The sequence below is a fragment of the Scyliorhinus torazame genome, chromosome 14 (assembly GCF_047496885.1).
Source record: "Scyliorhinus torazame isolate Kashiwa2021f chromosome 14, sScyTor2.1, whole genome shotgun sequence".
NCBI classification, from domain to species: Eukaryota; Metazoa; Chordata; class Chondrichthyes; order Carcharhiniformes; family Scyliorhinidae; genus Scyliorhinus; species Scyliorhinus torazame.
The window spans coordinates 95,005,259-95,032,437 of record NC_092720.1 but is presented as its reverse complement, the minus strand read 5'-3'; the positions used below and the strand labels follow the sequence as shown (position 1 = coordinate 95,032,437).

At 43.6% G+C, this 27,179-nt stretch overlaps 1 protein-coding gene across 3 annotated transcripts in view; it reads right to left on the bottom strand.

Annotated features, from left to right (window-relative positions):
- Positions 1–27,179, bottom strand: part of LOC140389887 (uncharacterized) — a 736,276-nt gene that overhangs the window by 88,716 nt on the left and 620,381 nt on the right. For all 3 annotated transcript variants that reach the window (XM_072474502.1, XM_072474503.1, XM_072474504.1), the window contains exon 6: positions 10,859–10,904. In XM_072474502.1, coding sequence (XP_072330603.1) covers positions 10,859–10,904 — 46 coding nt within the window. The remainder of the gene's footprint in view (positions 1–10,858; positions 10,905–27,179) is intronic.

The following is a 27,179-nucleotide window of genomic DNA, read 5'->3' as shown; positions in this document are numbered from 1 at the left end:
TCCTCGAAGCAACGCTTGATGAACTCCTGCAGCTCCCCTTTGTCCCTGGCCGCCGCCATTTTGTTTTCTTTCCCTCGCTTCTCCCGTTGCTCCAGTGCCGCTCCTTTGGCCGTTACACTTCTGGTCCGTTTCATAGAAGTTGGCAGTGTTTGCTTCACCAGTCTGCCCCAAAAAGTCTACGGAAACACCTGAAAAAGGGTCTGAGAGTCAGCTCCAGACGGGAGCTGCCGAATGCGCGACCTACTCCTCCATGGCCGCCACCAGAAGCCTCGTCCCTGCTTCTTCAATGGCCCTGGTAGATCTTTTCACGGTTGTTCCCTCTGCTGCTAGAATTCACCTTTGATAGAGTCAAGCCAGATTGCAGCTTTAAGCTTGCCCTTCCCCCGCCTACATGCTGGAAGAGGCCCTCGTCTACTGCTGCAGCTCAAGCCAAATCTTTCACTGTTTCTGCCGGGTCTGGTAGCCAAAAGACACAACACTCCTGGGGGACACTGTCAGTGGAATGCTGCAGTCTTCTTCCCACACCGGGAAATGTCAAACAAATGCCGTGGGGGCCCTGTAAAAGAGCCCAAAAGTCCGTTCCAAGCGGGAGCTGCCGAATATGCGACCTAGCTCTGCATAGCCGCACCCGGAGGTCCACCACCACCTTCTCAAGGGTAATTATGGCTGGATAATAAATACTGGCCTAGCCAGCCCATGAACAAATGTGGAAACAAATGACCTAGTACATTCAGCCAGAGCAAGTGCCCCACTCCTCAGTTTCCTCGGGGATTAACAACTGTATCTGTGGACAGATGTTGGGAGGGGCATCATGAGGTGAGACTGAAAAGCTTTTGTAAAAGGAACGGATGAAGCTCGGTCAATGGGCATGCGTCTGTCCGGGGCAGAGTAACCAAATGCTGGACACATTTGAATGCCCAGACATGAAGGGCTAGGCTCCCAGCCACTTAAGCATTGTGTCTGTTATTGTCAGTTCACAAACATTCCTCTTCCTTGTTCCTGCAGAGTAGCGATCTCACGATGCTAACAAAAGGAACAAGACTGGCAACAGATCCCCATATCTGGTTTAGCACAGTGGGCTAAATAGCTGGCTTGTAATGCAGAACAAGACAGCAGCGCAGATTCAATTCCAGTACCAGCCTCCCCAAACAGATGCGACTGGGGCTTTTCACGGTAACTTCATCGAAGCCTACTTGTGACAATGAAGGATTATTATTGTTATCTCACATCCTCACACCCCTGGGGAGGGAGGCTCTGGAACTGACAGGGCAGCTGCTCCATCTCAGATAATGAGGCAGGAGTTTGGGCGCAAGAGGGTGAGTAGCATCATGATTTGGCTCTAAGGAGTATTAGGTGAACACAAGGGATGTGGCTCCAGAATCAGCTAGTATTCAGATCAATGTATATACAATGGATTGGATTGGATTTGTTTATTGTCACGTGTACCAAGGTACAATGAAAAGTATTTTTCTGCGAGCACTCAACAGATCATTAAGTACATGAAAAGAAAAGGAAATAAAAGAAAATATATAATAGGGCAACACAAGGTACACAATGTAACGAGATAACACCGGCATCGGGTAAAGCATACAGGGGTGTAGTGTTAATGAGGTCAGTCCATAAGAGGGTCATTTACGAGTCTGGTAACAGCGGGGAAGAAGCTGTATTTGAGTCTGTTCGTGCGTGTTCTCAGACTTCTGTATCTCCTGCCCGATGGGAGAAGTTGGAAGAGTGAGTAGGCCGGGTGGGAGGGGTCTTGGATTATGCTGCCTGATTTCCCCAGGCAGCGGGAGGTGTAGATGGGAGGCAGGTTTGTGTGATGGACTGGGCTGTGCTCGCGACTCTGAAGTTTCTTGAGGTCTTGGGCCGAGCTATTGCCATACCAGGCTGTGATGCAGCCAAATAGGATGCTTTCTGTAGCGCATCAATAAAAGTTGGTAAGAGTTAATGTGGACATGCCAAATTTCCTTAGTTTCCTGAGGCAGTATAGGCGCTGCGGAGGATACAGTGCAGGTTGGGGCAGGTCGTCAGGTGGCCAGGGGGTAATCGGGGTCAGGGGAGTGGTAGTCACGAGGGGGGAAGTCGGGGGTGGGGTGCAGTGTAAGTGGTCAGTAATATAGTTACCCAGGGGTTAGAAGTAGTTTCAATTCTTCTCATGTCTCCTGTGTTGGGAAGTGACTCAGAACTATCCAAAGTCTTTGATCCCAACTCAGTGTTTCAAAGGGTTCCAGACGCAACGGAATTGCCCATCTGAAGTCCAAACTTCCTGGGCAGTTTCCTGCATACTCAGTAACTCAGGAGATTCGAGGGTTCCCCCAGCACATTTTGGGAAGTGCCACCAGATTACGTCCACCTGGAAATCGGAAGTTCTATTCCATTTTGTCAATGTGTTACATTTCTGTCTATTATTGGTGGTCCTCTGGAAGTGTAGGAGTAACCAAGTCCACCCCAGGAGTTGTTTGAGAGGGACTATAGTAGCTGTGTCTGTTGTATTGACTGTGCAGAAGCGCTAAGTGTCACCTTCAGCTGAGGTAAATGGTAACAATGAAGGGTGAATGTGGACCTTTATTTGAAGACAAGGGTGAGGTTGGAAGCAGAGTCTTTGAGTATTTTTAAGGCAGAGGTAGATAGATTCTTGGTAAGCCAGGGGTGATACGTTATCAGGGGTAGGCAGGCTGCATATTTGAGGTTACGCGGAGATCAACCATGACCTTATTAAATAGCAGAGCAGGCTCGAGTGGCCGAATGGCCTACTTCCGCCTCTTGTTCGTATCTGAATCATATCTATATAGCCATGATCTAGGAGATCCTCACTGGGCATATATTGAAGTGTCCCACTGGAATGACCCAGGCATCTGAATTTGATCTTTAGAAGATCTATGGTCTGCTTAATGGTAGTTCGGGTCACCATGTGACTCGTATCCTCTATTTCCGGCCTAGGGTTCCTCATTGGCGTTAGTAGCCATCTCATGATGGGTAACCCTAGTCACCAATAATTCAACCTTGAAGGCATGCAGGGGGAATATAAACATTAGGGCACCTGGGAGTGCCTGAGTATTTAAGTATTGTGGCTACTTACAGGCTGCAGCACACATACCTGCAGGGCACATTGGCGGTGGTCGCAGATCAGTTGGACATTGAGGGAATGGAATTGTTTCCTGTCGATGAAGGCCGCTGGTTGGCTTGTGAGAGCCTTCATAGTCACTCATGTGCAGTGCATCACACCCTATACCTGGGGGAATCCAGTTATGATCCGCAAATCAATGTTTCTCTCAGTCGGAGTGTCCAAATGATCGGATACTTTCCTGCCCCTTCTCCTGCAGTGGGCCATACTGTAAAAGAGATCAGATGCCAGGAATGGTAAAAGTAATATGGGACAGTGGAAAAGAAGCAGGACAGGGGAAGGGTGCATTGGATACATCACATCCTCAATGCCTTTTTTAATCCTCTGATTGGCCATGGCAATGCCACGAGAAAAATGAAAGTTCACATAATAAACAATGGGCTCAATTTAGTGGCAGTGGCAATGGCCCCGTTGACCAGCTGGGAAGCAGGTGGCAACCCTATCAAGGCCATTTCCGGGAGCCCAGACAGAATTAAATCCCAACTAGACACTTACCTGCCTGCTGTAGGGAGATGAAGGGCTGCCGACCAATCAGAGGACCAACAGGAGAGGTGGTCACTGTTGGGAGTACAGTAGGCCCAAGACCGGAAGCAGGGTTTGAATCCCGGAGGAGAGGGAAGTGGGACCAACTTGCATGGGCCAGTCAGGCAGACCCCAGCGATGGAGTGCCGTGGTTTCAGCGGCCCTTGCTGCTATTTTGGTCATCCATCAAGCACTATCAAGCATCAAGTGCCCGATCAGAAGGGCTCCCCCTCCCCCCCAAGTCTGCATTCCATGGGCAGCCCCCACTTCCCCAGGCAGAATACCAGCAGCAATGAGATTAAGCACCTCAATTGGCCTAAATGCGGGAAGGCCGAACTCGACTTTGCCCTCCATCCCTATCCCAGCTTGATTGAGGGAAGTCAGGATTGTAGCGGGCTCTCCCGCACAAACGGCCATCTGCTTCTTGGACTGCTCACAAGGGAGGGGGGCATTCAATTCAATCCATTGAGCGGGATTTTCCTATCCTTCGCAGCCTGTTCTGCAGCAGCAGAGAACGGTTCGCCAGTGACCAGGAGCGGCACCTTCTGGTCTCACCGTTGTCTACGGGGTTTCCAGAGGAACGCACCCCTCGCTTCCGCGAAACCCACAGCGGTGGTGCGCCATCGGTGGGACAGTAAGATCCCACCAGCGTGAACAGCCAGAAAATCCCATACGTGTACAGGTGACACCCACACACACAGCAGTGGAAGTGGGAATGAGTTCCAAAGAACCATCATATACAACTCAAAACATTAACTCTGTTTCTATCTCCACAGATGTTGCATGCAGCCTTGTTACGTTTTTCCAGCACATTCTGTTTTTATTTAGCATGGATTCCAGTTGTGCTGGATCTATGTTGTTTCTTTAAAGGATTTCTTTAAAGAAATTTTGCCTGAAGTAGAGCCAGGCACTGGTTACATGTACTGTGCAGATATCACTAAAAGAAACTGCACTGGCAGAATTACAAGCAATCCTGTCAGAATTGGGCCTCAGTTGACTCCAGTCCAACGTACTCACAATCTTGGTGGAAATGGAAGCTGTAAATCTATGAAGGCTGATTTCTTTGTAAGAAGGAGTCAAATTTTATATTCTGAGGTTTTTTTATACAAAATATTTTTCTCTTTCTTTAGAAAGGATAGCATCCCACTTACACTGCACCAAGAAGCCACAGTGATATTCCTCCACACGGCGAAACTGAGCACCTGCTTCAACTGCTTCATCAATGACCTTTCTTCCATCATAAGGTCAGAAGTACGGATGCTCGCTGATGATTTCACAATATTTAGTCCCATTCATAACTCCTCAGATACTAAAGTAGCTCGTGTTCAAATGCAGCAAGGCCTGGACAATAAATCATCTTGGGCCGACAAGTCGCAAGTAACATTTGTGCCACATAAGAGCCAGGCAGTGACCGTCTCCAACAAGAAAGAATCTAACCATCACCTCTTGAAATTCAATGGCATTAACATCGTTGAATCCCCACTATCAACCCCTGGGGGTTTTCATTGACCAGAAACTCAACTGGACTAGCCATATAAATACTGTGGCTACAAGAGCAGTTCAGAGGCTAGGAATCCTGTGGCATATAACTCACCTCCTAACTCCCCAAAGCCGCTCCATCATCTATAAGATAGAGGTTAGGAATATAATGGAGTACTCGCCAACTGCCTGGATGAGTTGCTCCAACAACATTCAAAAAGCTTCACATCATCTAGGACAAAGCAGCCCGCTTGATTGGCAGCCCATTCAGAGACATTCACTGCCTCCACCACCGATGTACACTGGTAGCTGTGTGCACCATCTATAAGATGCACTGCATAAATTTACCAAGACTGCTTCGACAGCACCTTCCAAATCCATGAACGCTACCATCTAGAAGGACAAGGGCAGAAGGACATGGGAACACCACCACCTGGAAGTTCCCCTCCAAGCCACTCACCATCCTGACTTGGAAAGATATATCAAACTTCCTTCACTGTTGCAAAATCCTGGAGCTCCCTCCCTACACCACAGGGACTGTGGTATACCTACACCACATGGACTGGAGCGGTTCAAGAAGGCAGCTCACCACCATCTTCTCAACGGCAATTAGGGACACGCAATAAATGCTCGTCCAGCCAGTGATGCCCACATCCCATGACTGAGTTTTTTTTTAAAACCCAGTCACATCAAAGAAGGTGAGGTGCAAGCTCAAAATGAGCTGGCATACTGAGATTTGTGACATTAAATCGGGGTACACAAATACTCATGGAATGAGCTCAGCCGCCCATCTCAAATTCATTGACAAAAGGCCTCCCCAGGAATTTCGACCCATGAATGTTTAGACTGTATCCTTCGCTGGAGCTGAATTCTTTTAATGAAAATGTTCATCCTGTATGACATTTTTATTGCATCGTTTGAAGCTTATATAAGTGCACAGCAGTTGTGTGGGCAATAAGGTTGGAGTTCACGAGAAGGCTAACTGAAATGCTCAACTATTCAGTTCAACCTTTGTGATGGATGGTATTTGCACATGTTCTATCGGTTTTGCTACTTTATGCATATATAATTTAAATTAGTTTGTTATTGCAGTGGCAGAACAGGTGAACATATAAACAAGTGGTTCAAAGAGTCATGTGACATTGGTTCCCATTTTTTGATTTCCCCACGGTTCAAATTGCTGACGATAGCTTTATTATTGGTAATGCAGCCAAAGAAATTTGATTCCAAAGGAACAGAATCGTGGAGGAAATGTAGACGTAATCGCAATTTTTCACTGGTTATTGATATGCATCCCGGGCCAGTTCCCTGATATCTTCGCATGACTTCAAAATACCTGAGTCCAGAATATTTGTCTGTGTTTCTGATCAGGATTTGAAAGTAGACAGACAGATCCAAAAAACAAATTAATAAAATAAGAAAAAACATTAGTTACTTTATATGAGCACTTAATCACGTTTGGAATTATTTTGTATTTTATGCATATATACCACATGTAGGTGAACAATAGTGATCATCTGGAAATATAAATTAGTCAGCAATAGCAAAGTAATGAATTACTAAATTGTTATCAAGGGCCCGATCTGACCGAAATTCAACAGAGTCCCATGTCACATGTGTTTAGCCAGGTGTTTCCCGGTGCTCTCAGTGCCGATAAACACCATGCTATTTAAAGCGACTTTGTTGTAATTGGGGGCCTCAGCGGTGATCACCCCGCTGAGGCCACACTTAGTCCCATTTCTTGCACTGAGGCGCTCCGCACTGTGGAAATCCTCAGTGCAGGAAAAGATTGGGGCCGCTTTTAAAAATGGTGTCCTGATCTTGCGACGGCCCCCCCCCCCCCCCCAAAGAAAAAAGAACAAAGAAATGTACAGCACAGGAACAGGCCCTTCGGCCCTCCAAGCCCGTGCCGACCATGCTGCCCGACTAAACTACAATCTTCTACACTTCCTGGGTCCGTATCCCTCTATTCCCATCCTATTCATGTATTTGTCACGATGCCCCATAAATGTCACTATCGTCCCTGCTTCCACCACCTCCTCCGGTAGCAAGTTCCAGGCACCCACTACCCTCTGTGTAAAAAAACTTGCCTCATACATTTACTCTAAACTTGCCCCTCGCACCTTAAACCTATGCCCCCTAGTAATTGACCCCTCTACCTTTGGGAAAATCCTCTGACTATCCACTCTGTCTATGCCCCTCATAATTTTGTAGACCTCTATCAGGTCGCTCCTAGACCTCCGTCGTTCCAGTGAGAACAAACCGAGTTTATTCAACCGCTCCTCATAGCTAATGCCCTCCATACCAGGCAACATTCTGGTAAATCTCTTCTGCACCCTCTCTAAAGCCTCCACATCCTTCTGGTAGTGTGGCGACCAGAATTGAACACTATACTCCAAGTGTGGCCTAACTAAGGTTCTATACAGCTGCAACATGACTTGCCAATTCTTATACTCAATGCCCCGGCCAATGAAAGCAAGCATGCCGTATGCCTTCTTGACTACCTTCTCCACCTGTGTTGCCCCTTTCAGTGACCTGTGGACCTGTACTCCTAGATCTCTCTGACTTTCAATACTCTTGAGGTTTCCACCATTCACTGTATATTCCCTACCTGCATTAGGCCTTCCAAAATGCATTACCTCACATTTGTCTGGATTAAACTTCATCTGCCAACTCTCCGCCCAAGTCTCCAAACAATCTAAATCCTGCTGTATCCTCTGACAGTCCTCATCGCTATCCGCAATTCCACTCACCTTTGTGTCGTCTGCAAACTTACTAATCAGATCAGTTATATTTTCCTCCAAATCATTTATATATACTACAAACAGCAAAGGTCCCAGCACTGATCCCTGCGGAACACCACTGGTCACAGCCCTCCAATTAGAAAAGCATCCTTCCATTGCTACTCTCTGCCTTCTATGACCTAGCCAGTTCTGTATCCACCTTGCCAGCTCACCCCTTGTAGCGCACAAAGACTCCCGAGAGACGAATAGAGGTGAAGTCGATGAGGCTTTATTAAGCGTGACTTGATCCCCGCAGTTCAGTAACAGACTGGCCTGCGGGGGAGAACTCCTGGTTCTTATACTCCGCCTTCAGGGCGGAGCTGGAGGTCAACAGCCAACCAGGACCCGGGATCTGTCAGCCAATGACATCACGGCTTCACAGTCCCACATGACCCCTAATGCATACTACCACACCCCTGATCCCGTGTGACCTCACCTTTTGTACTAGTCTACCATGAGGGACCTTGTCAAAGGCCTTACTGATGTCCATATAGACAACATCCACTGCCCTACCTGCATCAATCATCTAACTCACCTATAAGATGGTTCTCGGGCCACCCTGCACCCTACCTCTCATTGGTATGGCACCCCGGGCCAGATCCCTGGTGTGGGAAAAATGCCAGCCAGGCACCTTGCCACTGCCAGCTTTGCACCCTGGCAGTGCGCCTGGCAGTGCCACCTAGGCACCTTGGCAATGTCACCCAGGTGGCACTGCTAGGATGACAGGCTGGCAATGCCAGTGTGGCACCCTGCCTAGAGGAAAACCACCTGAGTATCTCCAAACCCCTGGGAGAGCCCCCACCCCGCCCCAATGCCGTCCCGTCTGGTCCCCGTTTCTGGGGTCCAGCACTGAACAGCGCTCGCCTGAGGTCTCTAAGGTGAAAAAGTGAGATCCCAAGGCCTTGTTAAATCAGGCAAGTGCATATTAGAATGAGCCTAGCTGTCTCACTCTGATATGCAGATTTTCCAAATACTGATCCCACCCACAATGGACGGGATTCAGATCACGATGTCTCACGAGATCCCGTTAGGTGTCGCGAGGTGTGGAGAGCCTCTTCCGGGTAGATCCCGGAAGAGGGACCTCTCGGCATCTACCAGCTGTGCCGTGCACCTGTTCACGCAGCCGTTAGATCGTGCCCCAAATCCCTGTATACTACAGCTTGAATGTACATCTTGAAGAAGAATAGAGAATAATTTGCCTGCAGACACAAATATGCCAATTATAATGTACAATCTGCACTAACCTGCAGTGATTATGGTACCTGCACCAAACAAAACTGTGCCGTGTAATTCTATTACAGAGTCATCCATAGCACATTTCGGCAAGGATAGGGAAACATCATCAAAACATTACAGATTCAATTTTGCAGTCACTGGTAATGTCCAATAGCCTGCCTTGGAACTTGTTAAATTTCATTTGCAAATCTTTCCAATTCAAGGAATGGTCTCTCAGACATTTCAACTTTCTACTGGACATTTTACTGGTGATCTTGATGATAAGCAGATCTTTGCACATATGCACACATGCGCATAAACAGAGCTACACTATACCTGGACAGAGGGCAATACATGAGTTTGTACTGTAATTGGTCTGTGAGGTACCTATTTATGACTCGTATCAACTTGTGTCACGAAGCCCAATCCCTATTCACCAAAGTATATTAAAGAACATTTTTGAAAGTGTCACACATTTTCCTTATAATTATTGCTCATGCACGCAAATATTTACAGAACTTGAAGCTAAAACCAATCGAAGCTAAAACCAATCAACAGATAAGTTGTCGAAAGCTCAGAGCACATAATGGGCATAAACTAATAGCCAATTGGTAAATTAAGAGATGTGAAGGAAAATATTGATCTGGTGCCATTAGGATCAGTTGTTATTTCCTTTTTAATCTTCCACAGGAATATTTTAATGAACCTTATTAAATTATTTTTCTGAAGTTGGATTTTACATGCCTTTGTTTCTACTGAGAGTATCTTTTTTTATTCTGCAATTTGAAGAATCAGATTGCTACTCACAAACACAATTGTTCCATTTTCTTCTCTTTCACCCATGAATCAGGTACAGTTGAAGACATGTTCATTCAGTGCTGCATAATGACTGGGAACTAGGGCTGCATGCAGGAAATCACCACCTGCTACCTTCATAGGTTCCCCACATTTAAAAGAGACATCCAAGATGGATCAAAAGGATGATCAAAATGCACATTTGTAGTTTGCAAATCCCAGACAGCAGAATTACCTCATACAAATAATTATATCAGCAACAGTGCCAAAATAGGGAATACAACCCTTTTAGTTTTATTCATTTAAGAAGTAATTTACTCAAATATGACTAACTGTAAAACATTAAAATTAGATATCAGTATCTGCATTCAATATTCTTCTGGAACCAAAATATAAATGAATACCTTCTTTCTGCACGAATCTACCCTCACTGAGGAAGCCAATGTGTTTTGCAAATCATTAATTCTTAATTAGGCCACAGCAACCTCTTTCATTTACTGTTTACTAAAAAAAATAAACCCCAAAATTACAATGAAGTACTTATGTCAGCAGTTTTCTGTCAAACTTCCCCAAATTAGTCATTACAATCGTGTTAGCAAACTCACCACAATAGGTCTGCAAACGAATTGACTCAAGTAAACATTCCTAGACACGCACAACCCACTCTGTGCTGTACGGCTAAAACCGCTGTAAGTATGTAGGACCAACCACAGTCATTTGAGACTGTGTACAAAATTAATTGGCAAGAGTGCCAAGAAAAACATTCTAATCAGTTGATTTCCTCTCATTAAAAGTTAATTAGTTTGACATAAGCTTCCTGCATAGGAAAGTATTGGGCACTTAGTGGTCATTAGGACATAGACAAATATCATACAGAGTGAGTTCATCAGAAATACAATCATACAAACAGAAAATTCTCCATGGCATAAATAAAACATACGCTTCCATATGCTGGTGACATCTGATTGCAGAGAAATCACATGGTCCTGTAAAAAGAAGATAACTGTTTCAATTCCAGCTTTGAAACGTTCATGCTTATTATCCAAATGTATTTCTTGTCAGTTTTAAAATCAAAGCAAAGTACTAACTATTCCAAGTTTAGATATTTCCTAATTAATTTGTTGAAATTGGTTCAGGTAAAAAAATTATTGCTTTCTGGGGGGAAAAAGAACTCTTGTAAATCATGTCTTATTCAGAAGGAACTGTAATCAACCAAACTCTAACACAGGAATGTTAAATAGGAATGCAAAATGTGTACACTTCAGCTGGTGAAATCTTCCATTTGAAATTTTTGAGCACATATTCCAGAATGTGATCCAAATGGAGTGTTTTCCAGCACATGACATTTCTTTGTTTATACCTTTCCCCCCATCTGTCTCACTTTATTGAATTTCCTCTTCTAAATGAATCATGAAGTTTTAACTTGCACACTAATAACAGTGTTTATGAAAGGAAAATTCTGGTTTATTTTTCTTCAATTAAGGGAAAAATTCTTGACCTTCATCTCAGAAAAGCTGTTAGATTAAGTGTTGTAACTTAAGGAACAGCTTGGCAGAAAGCAAAAAAAGAAACATTAACTAATATAGGGTGCAAAACAAATAAGAAACAGGCACAAAAGTGAAGTGCCCAGGAAATGCATGCACTCAAAGTGAAACTTAATACAATGCTAGGAAATAGTTACGAGGAATAGAAAAGCTGATTTATTTTGAGCTTTTGCTGTCACCAGATTAAAGGTGTGTTTTAAACTTAAAACAAAGCAAATCAGCTGAAATTTCTCCAAACGGGAATTCAAGACAATCATGTTCAGTGACATTTGTTTTCTTAATCCTTTTCTATTATTAATATTAAATGCTTCAAGACAACCACTTATTTTCAAGTTCATTATATGCTATTGAAAATTTGAGAAAATATTCAATTAATGTTATAATATCCATTTAAACAGAAATTATTATCTTATGCACTGAATTAAAGTTAACATCTTGCTCTTTATAATTTAGCTTTTAAATTCAGTTCTTTTAAATAATACAGCCAGATTTCTGTTTCAAATAAATGATCTGTACTTATGATATGAAATCGCCAAACGATAAATTCCTTAATCTCAGAGCTATCTAGCCAGACAAGAAGTAACAATAATGTAGTTTAGATAGCACCTTTAATGTAGGAAAAGATCCAGAGGCTCTTATTAGAAGCATAATCAGAGAAAAAACAACAGCAAGCTAAGAATGGTGCTTGACGAGAATGGCTCAGTCAAGACGGTGAATTTTAAGGCTGAAAGGGTGTTTGAGAGGGATATGGATTGGATCCCAGGGCTTAGGTCCAGGCAGCTGAAGGCCTAACCACCAAAGGAATGACAAAGAGGTTACAGGCACAAAGAGGAGTGCAGAGTTCTTGGCACGTTGTTGGGCTGGAGAAAGATAAAGGGGTATATGAGGCCATGGAGCAATGTGAACTCGAGGACAATCATTTCTAATTTGAGGCATTGGGGCTGGTTTAGCACAGTGGGCTAAACAGCTGGCTTGTACAGCAGAACAAGGAAGCAGAGCGGGTTCAATTCCCGTACCGGCCTCCCCAAACAGGTGCCGGAATGTGGCGACTAGGGGCTTTTCACAGTAACTTCATTGAGGCCTACTTGTGACAATAAGCGATTATCATTATGTTATTATTATTGAGTGAACTGAAATTTATGGAGAGCGGGAGAAGGGAGCAGTGGAATTGTCCTCTTTGGATGTAATAAAGACACGGAGGAGAGTTTCAGCAAAAGTTGGGCTGAGGCACGGGCAGAGATATAAGAACATAAGAACTAGAAGCAGGAGTAGGCCATCTGGCCCCTCGAGCCTGCTCCGCCATTCAATGAGATCATGGCTGATCTTTTGTGGACTCAGCTCCACTTACCGGCCCGAACACCATCCCTTTATTCTTCAAAAAACCATCTATCATTATCTTAAAAACATTTAATGAAGGAGCCTCTACTGCTTCACTGGCAAGGAATTCCATAGATTCACAACCCTTTGGGTGAAGAGGTTCCTCCTAAACTCAGTCCTAAATCTACTTCCCCTTATTTTGAGGTTATGCCCCCTAGTACTGCTTTCACCCGCCAGTGGAAACAACCTGCCCGCATCTATCCTATCTATTCCCTTCATAATTTTATATGTTTCTATAAGATCCCCCCTCATCCTTCTAAATTCCAACGAGTACAGTCCCAGTCTACTCAACCTCTCCTTGTAATCCAACCCCTTCAGCTCTGGGAGTAACCTAGTGAATCTCCTCTGCACACCCTCCAGTGCCAGTATGTCCTTTCTCAAGCAAGGAGACCAAAACTGAACACAATACTCCAGATGTGGCCTCACTAACACCTTATACAATTGCAGCATAACCTCCCTAGTCTTAAACTCCATCCCTCTAGCAATGAAGGACAAAATTCCATTTGCCTTCTTAATCACCTATTGCACCTGTAAACCAACTTTTTGCGACTCATGCACTAGCACACCCAGGTCCCTCTGCACAGCACAATGTTTTAATATTTTATCATTTAAATAATAATCCCTTTTGCTGTTATTCCTACCAAAATGGATAACCTCACATTTGTCAACATTGTATTCCATCTGCCAGACCCTAGCCCATTCACTTAGCCTATCCAAATCCCTCTGCAGACTTCCAGTATCCTCTGCACTTTTTGCTTTACCACTTATCTTAGTGTCGTCTGCAAACCTGGACACATTGCCCTTGGTCCCCAACTCCAAACCATCTATGTAAATTGTGAACAGTTGTGGGCCCAACACTGACCCCTGAGGGACACCACTAGCTACTGATTGCCAACCAGAGAAACACCCATTAATCCCCACTCTTTTCTTTCTATTAATTAACCAATCCTTTATCCATGCTACTACTTTCCCCTTAATGCCATGCATCTTTATCTTATGCAGCAACCTTTTGTGTGGCACCTTGTCAAAGGCTTTCTGGAAATCCAGATATACCACATCCATTGGCTCCCCGTTATCTATCGCACTGGTAATGTCCTCAAAAAATTCCACTAAATTAGTTAGGCACGACCTGCCCTTTATGAACCCATGCTGCGTCTGCCCAATGGGACAATTTCCATCCAGCTGCGTCGCTATTTCTTCCTTGATGATAGATTCCAGCATCTTCCCTACTACCGAAGTTAAGCTCACGGGCCTATAATTACCCACTTTCTGCCTACCTCCTTTTTTAAACAATGGTGTCACGTTTGCTAATTTCCAATCCGCCGGGACCACCCCAGAGTCTAGTGAATTTTGGTAAACTATCACTAGTACATTTGCAATTTCTCTAGCCATCTCTTTTAGCACTCTGGGATGCATTCCATCAGGGCCAGGAGACTTGTCTACTTTTAGCCCCATTAGCTTGCCCATCACTACCTCCTTAGTGATAACAATCCTCTCAAGGTCCTCACCTGTGATAGCCTCATTTCCATCAGTCACTGGCAAGTTATTTGTGTCGTCCACTGTGAAGACCAACCCAAAAAACCTGTTCAGTTCCTCATCCCATTGTAATCTCCTTTGTTTAAGCACAAAACACTAGTGTATGATTTTACCTTCTCACCCTCCATCTGTTTTTTAAATTCCACCATATTGTGATCGCTCCTTCTGAGAGGATCCCTAACTATGAGATCCTGAATCAATCCTGTCTCATTACACAGGACCAGATCTAGGACCGCTTGTTCCCTCGTAGGTTCCATTACATACTGTTCTAGGAAACTATCGCGGATACATTCTATAAACTCCTCCTCAAGGCTGCCTTGACCGACCTGGTTAAACCAATCGACATGTAGATTAAAACCCCCCATGATAACTGCTGTACCATTTCTACATGCATCAGTTATTTCTTTGTTTATTGCCTGCCCCACCATAATGTTACTATTTGGTGGCCTATAGACTACTCCTATCAGTGACTTTTTTGCCTTACTATTCCTGATTTCCACCCAAATGGATTCAACCTTATCCTCCATAGCACCAATGTCATCCCTTACTGTTGCAATACTACGGTGATGGAGAGGATATGAGGTTAGCAATTCATCCCAGAGTCAAAGAGGTCCCCATGGTTGTGAACTAGCAGGCTCAACCTGAGACAGTAGTGGAGAAGGAGGTGCATCAGTAACCAAAGAAAATCAGCAGAAGGCCTGCCCACAGCGTACTCACCCACCTCTGCCCCCACACAATTATACCAGTGTGGGTGTGGCATTGAACAGCCCGCTTACAAGTAGGCCAGTTGATTTCCCACTTAAAGGCCTCACCCCACTGCCACTGGGATTTAACCAGTAGCAGAAGAGACACATTTCAAGCCTGGCATGTTTTCTAACATTGTCTGGTGTTGGGAAGGGATTCTGTCCGAAATAAGACTTCTGGGCCCACCGGAGGACTCCCAAAGGTTAACGCTCCCCCTTCCCCGCCAGGTTGCTCTCCTTCAGTGCTACTTAAACCCCAGCCCCCGCTCACTCTTCCCACACACTGGAGCCTGCTAGTTTTTCACCCCTAAAAATGTAACCCAAACAGGATCTAACGCTCCGACTGACTAACAGGTCTCTGGGGTGGAAATTCCTGATCAAAAAGTCCAATAGCGGCTGTTAAATGGTTGTCTGGCAGCCAATGTTCCCTTGGCGGTCTTCCCCACCCCTAACCTTTTAGCTGGGTGGAACAGTGGGAAGAGGGAATCTGGCGCCTTGTATAATTCAATCCAGTGTAACTGCAAAGGTCCAACTTACTTTTGCTAAGTACTATGACACTGGGAAAGGGAACAAAGTCCCCGAGAGAGCGCGTTTAGCCACGTGTTTCCTGGCACTCTCAGTGCCGAGAAACACATGGCTATTCAACGCGACTTGCTTTGAATAAGGGGCATGAACAGGGAATGCGTGGCTGAGGCCGCACATAGCCCCAATTTTTACAATGGGGAGCTCCGCTTGCGGAATTCCCCGTTGTAGCGAGAGATCGGGACGCCATTTTTAAATGGCAACCTGATCCCTGAGGCCCCCAAAAGAATCCCCAACTTCCCCCCAATGCAATATGGGAGGGTCCCGTTACTGCCTCACTCTAAATATGCAGATTTGCCAAAATGAGACTGCGCCCATTGTGGGCGGGATTCACTTTGCAACTTATCGTGAGATCGCATTGAATCTTGCGAGGTGTTGCGGGCCAGGTAGATCCCGGGAGCGGGGTTTACCAGCTTTCAATGGCCAAGCTGCGCCTCAGCAATCTACGTTTCCGGTGCAGCGTGGCCGGAGGATCACTATCTCCATTAGGAAGCCTGAAACTACCTCGGCTTCACACTAATTACATTTTAATTGTAATTGTTAATCCTTCAAATGTGGATTTTAAAAAATTGCTGCAATTTCCTGGCAACCGTTTTTCTAATGACAATCAAGCTGAGTCAGTCTCAGGGAAGGTGGAATTGGTGGGATTTTTGACCGGGTTGGAATACAGTATTTCCAGATCACTAAGAAATATCAGGTAAAAGGAGTTGGGTTCAAGAATTGTTCAGCCTCTCTGGTCAGAAAGTAATAGTATAAAAACGGACAGAGGCAACAGAATTTCAATTCAGGAGTTTGGGGGCCGTTATCTCTAATCTTTTTAATCTTAGGAGGGTGCTGACTGTCATACCAGCTATTCATGAATTTTAAAATTTAACTGGATGTGCAAAATTCAATTTTCAAACACAAGGATTGCCTCAGAACACAGAATATGTCTCTGGCTCCACTTTCCTTTTAGCAATTGGTCTTACACTAGTATCTATGTTACATCAACGGATTAGGACCAATCAAGAATTCTATTCCTTGTCTTCAGTTCTCTGCCTAAAGGCGTGTCCAACCCATCAGCATCACAGTTTCTACCATGGGCAAGAAGACAACATTCCTCACAATATTTAAGAAGCATTTAGATGAGCACTTGAAACGCCAGAGCTTACAAGCTACGGACCAAGTGCTGGAAAATGGGATTAGATGGATGGGTGCTCGATGGCCGGCACAGACTGATGGGTCGAAGGGCCTCTTCCTCTGCTGCAAAGCACTATGACTCTGTGGCCGAAAATGTCAGGCTGTTCACGCTAGCGGGATCTTTTGGTCCTGCTGATAGCACACCCACACCGTGGGTTTCCGGCGGCAAGGGGAGCATTGAACAGGAGACCCAGTTGGCAATGGCGGGACAAGAAGACCCCACTGCTTGCCAATGGTGGGCCGTCTCCCCCACTGTGAAACAAGCGGTGGGCTGCAAGGAAAATCCCGTCCTTTGTCTCTGAGGCAGGTCCCGAAATCCATCCCAGCATGTGAGCTAACTCCATGCTTTTGGCGTCAATCTGATTGACACCAGCCATCGAGCCAACTGAGCCAACCGGCCAGGAGTTCACGTTGCTGTGGCAACATGCACTTTTACAGTACTTTTGTAGTCCAGAACTATGAGTAGTGTTATGGGCCAGGGTTTAGAGAACCCCAAAGTGTATCATGGAGTTCACCTGACCCACAACTTTTAATAGATTATGGCATGGGGAGCACACGGCCCACTCTACAGATGTGGTACAGCAGAAATGGAAAAGTATTTTTTAAAGCAAAACAATGTTTATTCTATGAACTCAAGTTAACCTTCTTAAAACATACAGTGAACATCTTAGCAACCATCAATTCAAATACAACCCCCAAAGAATACAACAGTAAGTAATAGACATAGACATAGAACATACAGTACAGAAGGAGGCCATTTGGCCCATCGAGTCTGGACCGACCCACTTAAGCCCTCACTTCCACCCTATCCCCGTAACAGAATAACCCCATCTAACATTTTTTGGACACCAAGGGCAATTTAGCATGGCCAATCCACCTAACCTGCACGTCTTTGGACTGTGGGAGAAAACCAGAGCACTCGGAGGAAACCCACACAGACACAGGGGGAATGTGCAGCCTCCGCATAGACAGTGGCCCAGCGGGGAATCAAACCTGGGACCCTGGAGCTGTGAAGCAACTGTTCTAACTACTATGCTACTGTGCTGCCCCACAGGAAGGAGGCCATTTAACCCCTCAAATCTGTTCCACCACCATTCAATGATATCATGCTGATCTGTAACCTAATTCTATTTACCTATCTTGGCCCCATATCTTTTCATTTCTCTGGTTAACAACTCAATCTCAGTTTTAAAATTAACAATTGATATAGCATCAATTGCTGTTTGCATAAGAGATTCCCAAACTTATAACCATCCTTTGTACATGAAAGTGTTTCTTAATTTCATTCCTGAAAGATCAGGCTCTAATTTTTAGTTTGTGTCATCTGGTCCTCAACTCTCCAAATTGGAAAAACGTTTCTGCCCCTTTCCCTTAATATCTGGAAAACATTGATCAAATCAACCCTTAATCTTCTCAATCCAAGAGAATATAACCCTAGATTGTTCAAATCTTCTCGTAGCTTAATCTTTAGTCAAGATATCACTCTGCCTAGTGAAAAGTACAGCAGAGGCATGGGAACACCACACCTGCAAATTTCCCTCCAAACACACCATCCTGACTTCAAACTATATCTTTGTTCCTTCGCCGCTGGATCAAAATCCTGGAACTCTCTTCCGAACAGCATGGTATGTGAAGAAAAAAAGATTGAAGACAAATGTAGGTCCCTTGCAATCAGAAAGAGGGGAATTTATAATGGGGAATAAAGAAATGGCTGACCAACTAAATACATACTTTGGTTCTGTCTTCACAATGGACACAAATCAGATACCAGAAATGTTAGGGAACACAGGATTGAGTGAGAGTGAGGAACTGAGGGAGATCAGTTATGATAGAGAAATGTTATTGGGGAATTTGAGGGGATTGAAGGCCTATGAACCCCTAGGGCCTGATGATCTATTTCCCAGAGTACTTATGGAAGTAACCCTATCAATAGTGGATACGTTGATGGCCATCTTCCAAGATTCTATAGACTCTGGACATTTCCTGCAGATTGGAGAGTAGCTAATATAATCCCACTATTTAAAAAGGGAGGTAGAGAGGGAATTTATAGACCAGTTAGTCTGATGGTGGTAGTAGGGAAAATTTTAGAACCCGTCAAAGATTTTACAGCAGAGCACTTAGAAAACAGTGGCATCATGAATTTATCAAAAAATTTCCTAACGGCAGGCAGTAACTAGTGGGATACCACAGGGATCAGTGCTGGGGCCCCAGCTATTCTCAATATATATTAATGATTTAGATGAGGGAACTAAATGTAATATATCCAAGTTTGCAGATGACACAAAGCTGGGTGGCAGGATGTAGAGATCCGTCCGTGTGATTTGGACAAGTTGAGTGAGTGGGCAAAAGATCCTTAATAACTTCCCAAACAACATCCAGAAGACAAAATATATACCTTTTACCAGAAGCACATTAGGTTTACATTCACTAGTGAGAACATGTATAATTCTGAATTCACCAAATGACCAAGAGATAGTCTTTTCATGGCAGAGAGAACAGCAGTACACCTGCTTTGTCTGGCTTCAGCTCAAACACTGAAAATGAAACTAAAACACACACTGCAGCAAACAGCCTAAAACGAAAGTAAAAAGCTGACAGACAGCACAGCTCCACCCACACTCTGGCATCACTGATAAACACCCATTTCTTAAAGGTACATTTCTTAAGCACCAATTTCTTAAAGGTACTCTCACATGACACCTCCCCCCAAGAAAAAAAAAATAAACCATCAACTTCAAGATGGTTTCATTTTTCACCTTTACACTATCCTTTAAGAAATGCACACAGTAAATATACTTTTTTGTTTCAAAAAACAACACGAGCAAACAGGTATAATAACATAGTTAATTTTCCGTTCTTCTTCCTCCAACTGAAACTGTTTCCGTTCATCACATTCGTGACAAAGCATCAGCTATCACGTTTTCTCGTCCTGCCACATATACTATTTTTAAATGAAATGGCTGAAACAATAAACTCCAGCGAAACAGCCTTGCATTGTTATTCCGGAATCGCTCCAAAAACGTCAACGGTTTATGATCAGTATATATAACGGTGTCAGACGGATGCTGGTCACATAAATGTGAAAATGTTGCAAAGCCAGCACCAAACTCAAAGTCTCCTTCTCAATCGTGGAATACTTTTTCTGGTGAGAATTCAATTTCTTTGAAAAATAACCAATAGGCCGCTCTAGCCCTTCGTCGTCGTCTTGCAGAAGCACCGCACCTGCACCCACATTACTCGCATCAACAGCCACTTTGAATGGTTTCATATAATTTGGGATGGCTAACACAGGAGCAGTGGTTAACACAGCCTTCAGGCCGTCAATGCCTGTTGACACTCCACTGTCCACTGGAATTTGTTATGTTTCTTGAGCATGTCCGTCAGTGGAGCGACCACACTGCTAAAATTCAGCACAAATTTCCGGTAAAATCCACTCATACCAAGAAAGCGCATTTTTCCCGTTGTGTCGAGGGTATCGGAAACTCCCTAATAACTTTTGTTTTCACATCCATTGGGACTATTCGATCCTGTCCGGTTGTATGGCCAAGGAAAGTGACTTGGGCCTTTCTAAATTCACTTTTGGTTATGTTTATCTCCAAACCCGCCTCCTGAAGTCGATCGAATAACTCCATCAGATGTTTCAAATGTTCTGTCCATGTCTGGCTAAAAATTACCAGATCGTTGATGTATACCGCACAATTGGGTAATCCTGAAACAACTTTGTTAGTTAACCGTTGAAATGTGGCTGGTGCGTTTTTCATGCCAAATGGCATAACTTTGAATTGGTATATACCATCTGGAGTCACAAAAGCTGAAATCTCCTTCGCCGTTTAGAATAAAGGTACCTGCCAGTAACCTTTAAGCAAATTCAATTTGGAAATAAAAGCTGATTGTCCCACTTTCTCAATGCAATCCTCCAAACGTGGGATAGGATAAGAGTCCGTTCTTGTAACTGCATTAACCTTTCTATAGTCCACACACAACCGTTGGGTACCATCTGGTTTAGGCACCATCACTATGGGTGAGCTCCATTGGCTGCAACCCACTTCAATTATGACATTTTTAAGCATACTCTCAATCTCTTTGTCAACCTGTGCCAATTTTAAAGGGTTAAGTCTATATGGATGTTGTTTGATCGGAACAGCCTTTCCCACATTTACATCATGTATAGCCATTTTAGTACTTCCCAATTTATCTCCACAACTTGCCCATGTGATATCAATAACTCTTTCAGGTCAGTTCGCTTTTCCTCTGGAAGGTAACTCAAAAATGTATCCCAATTTTTAAGAACATCCTCGTTTTCCAATTTAATTTGAGGTATGTCAAATTCCAAGTCATCTGGATTTGGTTCGTCACTTTGAGTTAGAATCGTTAAAACCACCTCCTTGCTCTCTCCTTCCCTTTCAAAGTACCTTTGAAGCATATTCACATAAGAACATAAGAACTAGGAACAGGAGTAGGCCATGTGGCCCCTCGAGCCTGCTCCGCCATTCAATGAGATCATGGCTGATCTTTGTGGCCTCAGCTCCACTCTCCGGCCCGTACAGCATATCCCCGAATCCCTTTATTCTTTAGAAAGGTATCTATCTTTTTCTTAAAAACGTTTAAAGAAGGAGCCTCAACTGCTTCACTGGGCAAGGAATTCCAGCGATTCACACCCCTTTGGGTGAAGAAGTTCCTCCTAAACTCAGTCCTAAATCTACTTCCCCTTATTTTGAGGCTATGCCCCCCAATTCTGCTTTCCCCGACCAGTGGAAACAACCTGCCCGCATCTATCCTATCTATTCCCTTCATAATTTTATATGTCTCAATAAGATCCCCCCGCATCCTTCTAAACTCCAATGAGTACAGTCCCAGTCTACTCAACCTCTCGTCATAATCTAATCCCCTCAACTCTGGGATCAACCTAGTGAATCTCCTCTGCATCCCTCCAGTGCCAATATGTCCTTTCTCATGTAAGGAGACCAAAACTGAACACAATACTCCAGATGTGGCCTCACCAACACCTTATACAATTGCAGCATAACCTCCCTAGTCTTGAACTCCATCCCTCTAGCAATGAAAGACAAAACTCGATTAGCCTTCTTAATCACCTGTTGCACCTGCACACCAACCTTTTGCGACTCGTGCACCAGCACACCCAGGTCCCTCTGCACAGCAGCATGTTTTAACATCTTACCGTTTAAATAATAATCCATTCTGCTGTTATTCCTCCCAAAAGTGGATAGCCTCACAGTTGGCAACATTGAATTCCATCTGCCAGACCCTAGCCCATTCACCTAACCTATCCAAATCCTTCTGCAGACTTCTGGTATCCTCTGCACTTTTTGCTTTACCACTCATCTTAGTGTCGTCTGCAAACTTTGCCACATTGCACTTGGTCCCCAACTCCAAATCATCTATGTAAATTGTGAACAACTGCGGGCCCAACACTGATCCTTGAGGGACCCCACTAGTTACAGGTTGCCAACCAGAGAAACACCCATTTATCCCCACTCTCTGCTTTCTGTTAGTTAACCAATCCTCTACCCATGCTACCACTTTACCCTCAATGCCATGCATGTTTAGTTTATGCAGCAACCTTTTGTGTGGCACCTTGTCAAAAGCTTTCTGGAAATCCAGATATACCACATCCATTGGCTCCCCATTATCTACCGCACTGGTAACGTCCTCAAAAACATGACACACTCGGTGAGTTTTCCTTCTATCTGGCATTTTTACCACATAATTCACCTCACTTAATTTCCTTTCAATCTGAAAGGTCCACAAAACCTAGCTTTTAAAGGTTCACCTACCACTGGTAACAACACTAAAACTTTATCTCCAATGACAAAACTACGAACTTTGGATTTCTTGTCCGCTACCCGTTTCATCACATTTTGTGCAACTTTTAAATATTGTCTAGCCAATTCCCTAAAATTTGACACATAATCCAATAATGTAAGTTCTGATTTCTCACTAACCAATTTTTCCTTAACCAATTTAAGTGGTCCTCTTACCTCATAACCACAAATTAGTTCAAAAGGACTGAATTTGGTTGACTCCTTAGGTGCATCCCTAATTGCAAACAGTACAAATGAAATTCCTTTATCCCAATCCTCTGGATAATCTTGACAATAAGCCCTCAACATTGTCTTTAATGTCTGATGCCACTTTTTTAACGCTCCCTGCGATTTTGATGGACTACCCACAGAAATACAATCGGATCAAGGATCAAATTTTACCTCAAGGTTATTCAAAGAAGTTATGGATATCTTAGGAATAAAACAATTTAAATCAACTGCGTACCATCTGCCATTTCTGCTGCTAACCTCACAGTTTTAACCCTCTGCTCTTCCACATGAGTTCTCATCAGGAATTGAATTTTTAAACTCCTCCAAAAGCATAATTTCTCTGAGAGCTTCATACGTTTGGTACATTTTCAAAGCTCTGATCCACCTATCAATATTACTCTGTTTGAGCCTTTCAAACTCCATGTATGTTTGACCAAATTCTTTCCTTAAATTTCTAAACCTTTGTCTGAAGGCTTCAGGCACTAGTTCATATGCACCTAAGATGGATTTTTTCACCTCCTCATATGACCCAGATACCTCCTCCGGTAGTAATGCAAACACATCACTAGCCCTACCTACAAGCTTTGTTTGAATCAGTAATACCCACATGTCCTGTGGCCATTTCACTTGTTTAGCTACCTTCTCAAATGAAATAAAAAAGGCTTCCAACTCCTTCTCATCAAACATTGGCAATGCTTGGACATATTTAAATAGATCCCCACCAAGCCTTCGACTTTGATGCTCTTTCTCACTATCCTCATCACTATCATCCAACTGTATGTTTCCCTTTACGTCTGCCAATTTTAACTGACTGTTATGTTTCATGGCCATTTTCTGAAGTTCAAACTCTCTCTCTTTATCTTTTTCCTTTATCTGTATCTCCCTTTCTCTTTCTTTTTGTTCTGCTCGGGCTATTCTTTCTTTTCTCCTTTCTTCTCTTTTTTTCCCCTCTCTCTCGCTTTCTCTTCTATCTCTCTCTCTTTCTTTTTTGCCTCTATCATATTCAAGCTGCTTTAATTCTTTCTCATGTTCCATTTGTTTAATTTGGAACTGAATTTTTGCCATTTCCAATGAGTCAATCTCTATTTCAGGCAACTTTAAATGCTTAGCCACCGCCATAATTACCTCATCTTTTCGTATTTTGTCAGGTAATGTTAATTGCAATGTTTTTGCCAAATCTAACAGTCCGTAAGGTACTGCGTGTGACCGTCTCCGCCCCCAAAAACTCCAGAGCCTCTGAAAGAGCCATTGTCCACAACACACTCCCCACTTAAACTAGAATACCACACCTGAAAAGCAACCACAATATGTTCACCCCTCACTGTCTTTAAGTTCACTAAGCCAATCCAATAGATAGATTTTTATCCCAGACGAGCCCCCAATTTGTTATGGGCCACGGTTTAGAGAACCCCAAAGTGTATCATGGAGTTCACCTGACCCACAACTTTTGATAGATTGTAGTATGGCGAGCACACGGCCCACTCTACAGGTCTGGTACAGTAGAAATGGAAAAGTATTTTTTAAGCAAAACAATGTTTATTCTATGAACTCAAGTTAACCTTTTTAAAACATAGAGTGAACATCTTAGCAATCATCAATTCAAATACAACCCCCAAAGAATACAACACTAAATAATCCTTAATAATTTCCCAAACAACATCCAGAAGGCAAAATAAACACCTTTTAACAGAAGCACATTAGGTTTACATTCACTCCTGAGAACATTTATAATTCTGAATTCACCAAATGATCAAGAGAAAGTCTTTTCATGGCAGAGAGAACAGCAGTACACCTGCTTTGTCTGACTTCAGCTCCACCTCTGAAAACAAAACTAAAACTAAAACTAAAACACAAATAGCCTAAAACAAAAGTAAAAAGCTGACAGACAGCCGAGCTCCACCTACACACTGACATCACTGATAAACACCCATTTCTTAAAGGTACATTTCTTAAGCACCCATTTCTTAAAGGTACTCCCATGTGACAGTAGTGATGGTAGAGGCTCCAATTTTCCTTTGCATCACGTGGCTGATCAGGAATCTCTCCCACTCTTACTGCCTGCCATAGGTATGTTGGAAGAAGTTTGCAGAATGACACTCAAACTGCTCACCTTCCTTCGCCATCAATTCCTTGAGCAGGTCTTGAACCTGGAGTTTCCAAGAGGCAGGGATGCTTCCCACTCCATAACAAGACCTCTTTAATATTTTTTAAAATTCAGCAATCTTTTTATGAGTTTAGTTGTCTTGATGTTAGAATTACTTTAATTTGTTTAATCCATACTTTTTAAGGATCCTTATGAATGTGATATCCTCATAATTCATTACATATTATTATTACACAAACAATCATAAAATAAAATCCCTGGAACAAGCCCTGCCTACACTCAGAACCATTCAACTGACAGGAAATCAATGATGTAGAAAGAGAAAATGCCCCACAATGTTACTGAGTTTTGTTGACACAAGAGAAAATTACTTTCATGTCAGCAGTCCAATTTGTCACTCCTTAACATTATGACTATTGTCTGAAGCCTCGGTCTTCAAGCAACAGATTTCTCCTTCAGCCGGATATTCAATTAGTACAGACAATGTCAGACACTTTATTATAAATCTTGATATCTTTGTTTCCACAACTTTGTAGTTTTCCTTCAATTGAAATTAATTTGTCACCTTTGGCCTTCCTGGTGCATCAAAGAGATCCTGACTGCCTGTACCCCTGTATTTAGCCTGGCTGTTTGCTCCAATTTCCCTCTCCATGTAGGGTAATGACACAGTGAGGTTCCCTTCACTGGGGACCTCATTTGAAGGGCTTTAACAAGAAAGCCAACAAATCCAGGAATAATCTTACACACAGCCCACAATGTTTATGTTGCAAATCATCCAGAAATGTTGGTCAGAATCTTGTGGAGATGATGGGGGCCTGTCAACTGGAGAGTGGGCGGCACTCAGACACTTGACAGGCTAATCGGAGGCCACCAGCTCTGTTGAACAGCATGCCACCAGGGAAACGATGGCTCCTGCAAATATGTCACCCATCCAAGACCTAAGATCGTCATTGGATCACAGCCCAGAAGGAAGAGGGAGTGATTGCAGGATGGGGGTTATGGGGGAAGGGTTGACAGTAAGTGCAGGGCGGTGGGTTTCAACTACCCCCCTCCCCTTCTATCTTCCTGATGCCAGGTCCCTCAAGCAGATACTGAGGGCCTTTGAACAAGCACCCCTGCACCCCTAGCCCGGGAGTCTGGCAGGAACACCAGTGGTGTGGGATGAGGCCTGTAAATTAGTGTTAATGGGGAAGGCTATCCTCAGGTCTTTATGCCACAGGCTTAGTCAGGTAGAGGCAGGAATGTGGCAGGGTCGACACCCTCCACCCGTCGGTCTGATGAAAAGCCCCTTCTCGTCACCTTCCATCCAACCCATCACAGGGAAGGGCACATGTTTCCACCCTTTATCTTTAACAATAGTAAAATCCATGGATTCGGTTCAGTTGAATTCAACGTTTAGTTTCTTGTTTCTTTTGCATAAAACAATCCTTTTGTATCCAATGGCGGGCAGTTAGTCAAAACCTTTGTCGCCTTTTTGAACTATTTCATTATCATACCATTGACTGGAGGTTTCCACAGAGTTGCACAATTTCTTTTGTTCCATTCTATCGTCAGAGAAATCAAATCTCTGAACCTTTGTACTTAAATGGACTTGCCAACTTCTGCTAATTTAAAATTTTAATGTTATGTAACAGATAACTTGCTGTTGCCTCTCATCTAACAATTAATGCCTGAGAGGTCCGGTGACGCCATTCGATTTGTCATTAAATAAGTTTGCTTTGCAGTAGCCCCAGGCAAACTATGACAGGTCAGGGGGATAAAGCCGTGAGACCATCTCTGCCAGGTGGTCTCATTCTGGATGCCAAGATAGAATACGATACTGGCTCAGATTTAGCTGAATTGCTTATACTGCATTGGTCAAGTACTAAAACCATGTCACAGTGACACACATTGCGCAGTGTAATTGTCTTCCAGTGGGGTTTTTGTACTTTATGCTCAAGTTTTTTAAGTTTGCTTTTAGAAGAAAACATTAAAATGAAACGGTCATTATAAATCCACAGACTGTTCAGTTTCCAAGTAAAACAAATCATTAATATTGTTTCCTTTGACTATCTAACATAACTTTAATGGAAATCACTTGGGTATATTATATTCTTCCACTGATTTAATGGACACATCCAGAGTGATATCTTGTACAGAAAAG